The sequence below is a fragment of the Cupressus sempervirens genome, chromosome 10, assembly GCF_028749045.1.
Source record: "Cupressus sempervirens isolate cs-2001-9-10 chromosome 10, ASM2874904v1, whole genome shotgun sequence".
Lineage (NCBI taxonomy): Eukaryota > Viridiplantae > Streptophyta > Pinopsida > Cupressales > Cupressaceae > Cupressus > Cupressus sempervirens.
In genome coordinates, this window is record NC_143127.1 from 815,510,322 (window position 1) to 815,519,058 (window position 8,737).

At 31.9% G+C, this 8,737-nt stretch overlaps 1 protein-coding gene across 1 annotated transcript; it reads left to right on the forward strand.

The window, feature by feature from the left end:
- The first annotated feature begins 899 nt into the window (after positions 1-899).
- LOC149536437 (beta-1,3-galactosyltransferase pvg3-like) lies at positions 900-2,006 on the forward strand. Its single transcript, XM_089806290.1, has one exon. The coding sequence runs from the start codon at positions 900-902 to the stop codon at positions 2,004-2,006; it is 1,107 nt and encodes a 368-aa protein (XP_089662416.1).
- The last annotated feature ends 6,731 nt before the right edge of the window (positions 2,007-8,737 follow it).

The window sequence follows — 8,737 nt, forward strand, 5'->3', positions numbered from 1 at the left end:
TATGAAAAATTTTCCTTGTATTTTCGTGAATCTGAAAAAATCATGATGTTTGACTTTTCTTTTTGTTTTCCTGAATTCATTACTATTATCATTTATTATCCTAGATTGTACCATAATTGAGAAGGCATGAGATTTAAAAAATAATTTAAAAATAGTCTTGTCAAGAAGCTTCTCGATCCCTGCATGGACAATTCTCAAAACAAATCAACTACTATCATTATTTATACTATATCTCAAACTCTAACTGTTCCATCATATTTTATATATTTAAAGATTTGAACTTGAACTCAAGCATCGTTTAGATCCCTACAACACAGCTCTGATGTTACACGAACAACGCTTTGGTTTACAATATCACTATTGATATGCCTTCATATCAAAGAGATGCCTCTCAATGTTTATTGATGATGATGAGCTGAATTTGAAGTTGAAGATTTAATCTTACTCTGTCGCATGTCAATGTGAGAGATGATGAAGAGCTGCGACGTGGGTCGCCTAGTTTGGGACGCGGGAATCCCCATGCAACTTTTTGATACGTGAACTTCGCCTCAAGATATGGAATTTACACCTCACTATTTTCAAGGAAAATCACTATTCAAAGCTTGAAACTCTCCTCTGTGTCACCCGTCGTGGAAGATGAAAAAATCCCATGTTATCTTTGATAATAAACTGCTGTATTCAGTTTCAACTCCCATGTGCACCTTATAATAGACAAGGTGAAGAAAATTTAAAAACAGAAGCGTAATGAAAGCAAAAGGAAATCCGTAGCAATAGGAGGAGGAAGAGGAGATGAAAGCAAGCAAGATTATATAAGTTTTAAAGAGCCCAAGCCTGAGATCTAATGTTGAATGTGAAGGATTTATGATTATTTCTTATTTTGGCCTCTTGGAGAAAGAGCCATGGAGGATTTCAGGAAACCCTATTCTTGGTTTCCTCTCATCTCAATCACTAGAACAGGCCGGCTCCTATTTCTATTCACAGTCCTTATCTTCTTAATGGCCTTTGTAGATATATCAGAATTCAGACAAATAGTAAGAAGTCCATTTGGTTTCAACAGCGTAATAGAATATAGTTATAATGGAAATAGTCTTAATGCATCCTCTCGGCCATTTTTTCTGAGAAAGGATGATAATACTTATGCGGGTTCTCAGGGCAGCCAGATCTTCATCAACTGTAACTGCTCAAATCATATTCAGAACTGCACAAAGGTTATTAAGGAGAACTTCACTGCAGCCATTGAATCTGATAAGAGAAATGACTCAAAGCTTGGGTATGAGTTTAGTATTCTGATTGGAATCCTAACTAGGCCAGATCTGTATGAGCAAAGACATTTTCTCCGTATGGTTTATGGAAGCCAATCCACAATCCATGCAAAAGTGGACGTGAGATTTGTGTTCTGCAATCTGACCAAGGAAGATCAAAGAATACTTGTGCCCCTGGAGATCATGACCTACAATGATATCATTGTATTGAACTGTGAAGAGAACATGGACAAAGGTAAGACATATACTTATTTCTCTAGTCTTGCAAATATTGGGTTGCAGTATGATTACGTTATCAAGGCAGATGATGATGTTTATTTTAGGATTGATAGTTTGGCTCAGTCACTAAAGCCTTTGCCAAGGAATGACACTTACTATGGCTTTGTTACAAATTGCTACACAAATGATCCTTTTGCTAGGCATATGTCTGGTATGGGATATGCCCTCTCATGGGATCTGGTGAAGTGGATAGAGGAATCTTCTTTTGCTAAGAATAATACAGTGGGGCCAGAGGATATGATGGTGGGACGGTGGTTAAATGAAGGGAAGAAGGCTAAGAATAGGTTTAGTAATAAGCCTGCAATGTATGACTTTCCTCTCACTAATGCCAACTGCTCTCATGAATTAATTCCTGATACCATTGCTGTGCACAGGGTCAAAAGCAGGGAGAAGTGGTTTACACTACTCAACTACTTCAATGTTACATCTTCTCTCAAGAAATCCGAATTGTATCATCTATACTAGCTTGAGAAGGATGCCTATGTTGGGCTCAAATCTTTCATTCACCCAATTTTTCGTATGAGTCAATTGGCACTTGCTGCGTTTGGAGAGATCATAAGGTTCGAAATCAAATAGCAATTCCTATTGTTTTGAAATCATGTATGACCTATCAGTCTATGTTTCATCATCAAAGTGAGAAGGCCATGGCACTTCACATGGTACCAGAAAATTATATATTAAAAGCAACTGTTTTTTCCTATTAATCCTAGTTCCCAAAATTTCTTCTTTAAAGAAGACGGTACTTGTAATTTGGGAACATTAGATAGGGAGGCGGAAGTTTTCAAATTTTAGAATATCTATATTTCTATATTCTTAAAGAGATTTATTCAAAATGTATTTAATGTTAATTTAATTTATACTAAATAAATTTGATTATTTTATTTTAAAATGTATAATTTCTTTGGATTAATTTCTTTTTTCATTTAGACATTTTCACTTTTCATTTTTTACGAAGTCATAGGGTCTTATGATTTTTTATTTAAAATAGATTTTTAAATTGTAAATCTTGTTATTATTTTTTAAAAACATTAATCAAACTCAATGCATCTAGCTGTCTAATGATGCAAGGCTTGCATATGAAATAGATCTTTAATGAGGTCATTTTTACAAGAGAATGATAAAATAGGAAATAAATGCAATAACATATTACTAACAAACAACTTCCAAAAAATGCCACTTGAAGGGGGCAAACATTAGATGTTTTGACTAGGACTAAAATTCATAATATAATGATATGAAATTAATCGTTACCTCATAAATATATCATTACTATGACCTAAAGAGCTCTCTAATACACTTACCTATGTTAATTTATATTAGTAATCTATAACTTGATTAAAGTGTATGCTAGACACAAGTCAACTATATGTATCTCCATTGGATACTACTAGCTAAGAGATACACTTCTCTAATCCTTATAGTTATTGCTTTTTCGGAAAATATCCTAATGCTTTCTAGAAATTTTTAAAAGGAAGTTGAAAGAAAAGTAACCCATCCCAAGCTAATCAAATATAAGAGTAAATGCAAAAATTTCTTATAACTTTAAATTAAAAATTCTATGCACATATAAATCCAATAATTAAATAAATAAAACCTTAACACTATATTTTGATTAATAAACCCTTTGGACAATAACCATACTATAGGCATATAGCTCAGTTTTATCACTTACAATGACAGTCAATATGCAATACACAATGTTTTGGAGCAATTCTAACACAATAATGTTATCTAAAAAATTAATTAACATTATTATAAAATATTTTAGGATGCTAGCATATTTATAGAGATAATATATTTTCCAAACCCCAAAGCCCAATGAACTTCTTAAGACATATATAATGTTAGAATATTATAACCTAGATCAATAGATGAATTAACCAAATTTAATAATATGGCTCAATTAAAAGATACTATTATAATTGATGGATTAATTTACAATGTAGCTATGCCTACATATATAGGTAACACATGATAGCTATGATACAACCTATCACCCACATAAGATGGAATCATATGTTCACCAAAGGTGTATCATCCTCCACTATGTAATGAAGTATGTGCAATATGTGGATGATGATAATATGCTAAATACATAGGAAGTAGATCTCACACATAAAGAGGAAATTTGATAAGAAATGTCACCACCTAAAGTATACTTTCTATTAAAATATCTTAAGTGATTGTTGGAAACTTACAACTAGAACAATTGTTATTTTGTCATTGATGTCAAATATATTGATGAGACATATTGCTACCTAATCTAAATGGCACATCTAATTGATTGATGAAGAGGATTTTAAAAATTTCTCATAAAAATAACACCTAGAGGAAAGTTTGAGTTATGAAAAATAAGCTACAATGGACATTTGATTAGATAGAATTTGATAAAAGTTATTATTTATGTCAAAAAACTTAATCCAAGCCAAAAAAATAGAGTAAATTGCAAAGGAATGTCAAATGTTGCTAGTTTCAACCGAGCTATAGTTAGTGCCAAGAAAATGTAGTTTTGATTGAGCATCAATATTGACTGAGAATGCTAGTCGATGCCAAGCCAGAAATTTTTGCACCACCCATGTATTTAGTGATGACCAAGTGTCAAAATCTAGTAATTTCTAAGTAATACTGTTGAAGATGAGTTCAAGGAAATCATGATTCCTAGCCAAATTTATTGATTTCTTAGGAGATGTAACTTGTTTTGAAGATAAGATTGATGAGTCAGATCATTAGATTAAAGGACAAAATTAGGTAAAGACCTAATAGATAGATTCTAGAGAAGTTTCTTGAGGATGATTAAGAAGGTGGATAGATACAATGAATTGACTTGAACTGTATCATAAACCCTAAAATCTATGGTGGTGATGGAAAATGGTAAAGAAAGATTTGCTTATTTAAATAGGTACAAAGCCAAAAAAATTATCAAAGAGTGAAAGTATATGCAAGAGGCACACATAGACAATGGTGGATTAGAAACGTACAAGTTTGTGAGTGAATGTAAAGCTAAAGAAGAAATATTGTAGAGATGATGATGATATAGATAAGTAAATCTAAGAAGGAGACTTAAGTTTTGTTGAGAATAGTAGACTGATTGCTTCAAGTGTTTCCAAGTGAATCAAGATCAGAGCTAACAATGGAAGGATTGTTAGCAAGTCAACATAAGGACCGAACAAAGATCTAAACTTGCAAAGTGAGTTGTAATAACATAGATCAAAACCTACAAATTTATTTCTAAATATTGTAAACATTTTGTATTGAAATCATTTTAATAGAGATTGACCTAACAATCATTTCAAAGACTTAACAATCTATGTAAATCCTTTCATAAGATGACATTCAAAATGAAATGGTCAAAGTCCTTTGACAAGGTCACTCCTAATAGGGTGATTAAATCATTTAACAAGGTCACATTTAATAGTGTGTATTGTAACCTTTAACAAGATTGGCTCCTAACATAGCTCACTTCAAAAGAGTGAAAAATTTGTGACATGGTTCTAGTGGTTTTTCCAAAATTGGGTTTCCACATAAAATCTTAGTGTCAAATATGTGTTGAATGCCTTATATGATTTACATTTTATATTCAAAAATGCATGCTATATTTGGAATAGTAAATTGTATTTACAGTAGAGACCGAGTAATAGTAGAGACTAGGCAACAACATTATAAGAAGAATAATAAGAGTTTTATTGTTTAAAAGTTCAAATGGTACTTAAGGACCTTAAGTATTTGAGTCATCCCCTTGTTATGTATTCTAAACATCTCTAAAAATTGGTATTAGAGCTTATTGCTTACAGAGAGAAGTTTGAAGTTACTTAAAGCTAAAGATCATGACTCACAAGAGAGATGTACCCAAACTAAATAAGGAGAACTTTCCTACATGGAAAACCTTGATGAGGTTGCACATATCTAGTATTTGTGATGTTTCTATTAACTTTGTGGATATTGAGTATGTAAAGGTGACCACTACTCCTTTAATAGCTAAATAACTGAAGAATAAGAAAAAATGCAATCAAGCTATGTTAGAGATTACATCATCCCTAAGCTATTTTGAGCTTGATGACCTAAAAGACCATGACAGTGCAAAGAAAATGTGCTACAAACTAAAGACCATATATGGAGGTGATGACAATTTCTTGAGAGACAAATCATAAATCCTAAGAGGTAAATTTGATGACACGAGAATAATGGAACGTGAGAATATAGTACAATACTACATGAGAGTTAAAGAGTTTGTTAATGCTATTCAAGGTGAAAATGGAGAAATCAAGGATGAGGTCTAGTGATGAGAAAGGTATTGAGGATTCTACCCACCATCTATGCCATTAGAGTATTTGACATCCAAGAGCTAATATGCACACCAAGTAACATTTTGACCTTGGAAAGTATAATTGGTAGACTTACTACTTTTGAGATGTCTGACTTTGATAACTATACATCTACTACTATTGAATCCACATTTAAGTCACAATTGGTTCTTAGCAAAAAGAAAGGAAAATATGTGGAGTGACGGTGATAGTGGTGATGATGATATTGATGAACTTGAAGTCCTTATTGTAAAAATATTTGCAAGAGGAAGAGATAAATACAAAGGTAAACTACCTATCATTTGTTTTTCATGCAAAAAAGTTGGTCATATTGGTGCTAGGTGTCCTGATAGAGAGAGAATAAGGATAAAAGGAAGGAAAGAAAGTACAAAGGAAGAAGAGATGACTGAGACTTCAAGAGAAACAAGGATGAAAATTGTAAGAAATCATGTTATATTGTTGAAGAAGAAATTGACAATGAATATGAAAGTAATGATGATGAAGTAGTATATGTTGCTATGAAAGAAGACTCTAATGAAGATGATAAAATTGCATTAATTTCATATGTAAACAAAAGTTTTATATGGATAACTAGCATTGGATGTTCAAATCATATGACTGGTGATAAAGAAAAATTTGAGGATATAAGTCCATAAAAATTTGGATGTGTTAAATTTGGTAATGATATCCCATGTGTTGTGAAAGGTAAAGGTACTATTCAACTAAGTGACAAGATAACATGTGACAATGTTTACTGGGTTGAAGGACTTAGCTATAATTTTTTAAGTGTTTGACAGTTGAATAAATCAGGTTACAAAGTTGAATTTCACATAAGGAAGACCAAGATACATGATGTTGATGGTAAGATAGTTGGAAGTGGTGAACAGGCAAGAGGTAACTTGTTCTATCTAGATTTATCTAGTGAGACTTGTTTGTTTGCACAACAAGAAGATGTTTGGTTATGGCACAAGATATTATGCCGCGTGAACTTTGACAATTTGGTGAATATCAATAAGATGAAGAAAGTAAGAGGGTTTCCTAAACTAAAGAAGCTTAAAAATTTTATGTGTAAACAATGTCAATTGGGAAAAATGACCAAGTCTAGGTTTAAGAGAAAAGCATACACTACTAATGATATTTTGGAATTGGTTCATATTGAACTATGTTGATATATTGATGTTCAAAGCTGTTGTGGAGATAAGTATTCTATTCTTTTTTTTGATGACTAGTCTAGGATGATGACTATGATATTTCTTAAAGCTAAATTTGATACTTTTAAGTTATTCAAGTGGTATCTAGAAGGAGTTGAAAAAGAAACATGGAAGATTCTGAAGTATAAGAGAGGTGATTAATTCATTTCCAATAAGTTCAATACATTTTGCAATGATAGATTTCAGAACCAAGGACCACTCCTTAGAATGAAATAGTTGAAAGAAGGAACATATAAATAATGGATTGTGCAAGGACATTAATGACGGAGAAGAGTGTATGAAAGAAATATTGGAGAGAGGATGTTAGTACTATTGTTTATACCTTGAATAGAGTACAACTCAAGAAAGGTACAAATGCTCCACCTTTTTAATTATGGTATGGATATGCTCCTAATCTAAAATATTTTGAAGTCTTTGGAAGTAGATGCTATATACTTAAAGATAATAGGAATGGATTTAACTTGATGCAAAGAGTGAGCAAGATGTATTCCTAGGATATTCCACTAAGAGAATTTAGATTATAAGTGTTTGAACTCTAACACTAATAGAGTTGTGGAAAGTTCAATTGTGAAAATTGATTACTTTCCAAAAAAAGTGATACCCCATGCAAAGAAGAATCTAAAGACTATAGTATATTCATCTATGTGGATGATGATTTTGAAAGAATGAACTCCTAATAAGTACGAAATCCAAGCTGTAGTCTCTTAGTAGGTAGGAAATGTTGTAGAGAAACAAATTATTGAGTAGTAGAGAGTGGGTGTTGAGCACCAAACTAAAGATGTTGGGCCATAAACAAGGAATGTTGACCATTAGATAGAAAATATTGAGAATATAGAAGCTAGACTAGAACCTCAACAAGGAAGAGAAAATGTGTTTGAGATTAATTTTCAAGATGAACTTATAGAAGAACAAAGAAGAAAACTACCTAATTGGTATGCTAGAAAAATATGTGAGAAGACATCAGAAACATGATCAAATAATTGGTGATTCTAAATCAAGTATTATGGCAATAAACAAAGTCAAAGATGACACATGCTTACTCTATGAATTAGATCCCAAAATAGTAAAATATGCTTTGGAGAATGAAGATTGCATTTAGGTAATGAAGGAAGAAATTGAACAAATTGAGAAGAACAATACTTGGATTTTGGTACCAAGACCTAAAGATAGAGATGTTATTAGAATAAAATGGGGTTTCAGGAAAAGACTCAATGAGAATGATGAAGTAACAAGAACTAAGGAAAGATTAGTATGCAAAGGATATGGACAAGGAGTTTATTATTGAGAAACTTTTGCTCCTATGGAAAGACTTGAGTGAGTTAAAACGCTCCTTACATATTCACCCTATATGAATTTCAAGGCATATCAGATGGATGTCAAATCTATATTTTTGAATGGTATACTAGAGGAAGAAGTATACATTGAACAACCTAAAGGATTTGTATATCAAGACAAGAAGAACATGGTTTGTAAACTAAACAAAGCCCTTTACTAATTGAAGCAAGTCCCAAGAGCATGGTATGAAAGATTACATAACTATTTTTTTGAAGATTGGTTTTGAAAGGACAAATGATACCAATAATCTATATATTACAAGAATGTTAAGAACAATGGAGTACCATTATCTGAAATATTTGTTGATGACATTATATTTGCAGGAAGAGAAGCATTATGAAAATCATTT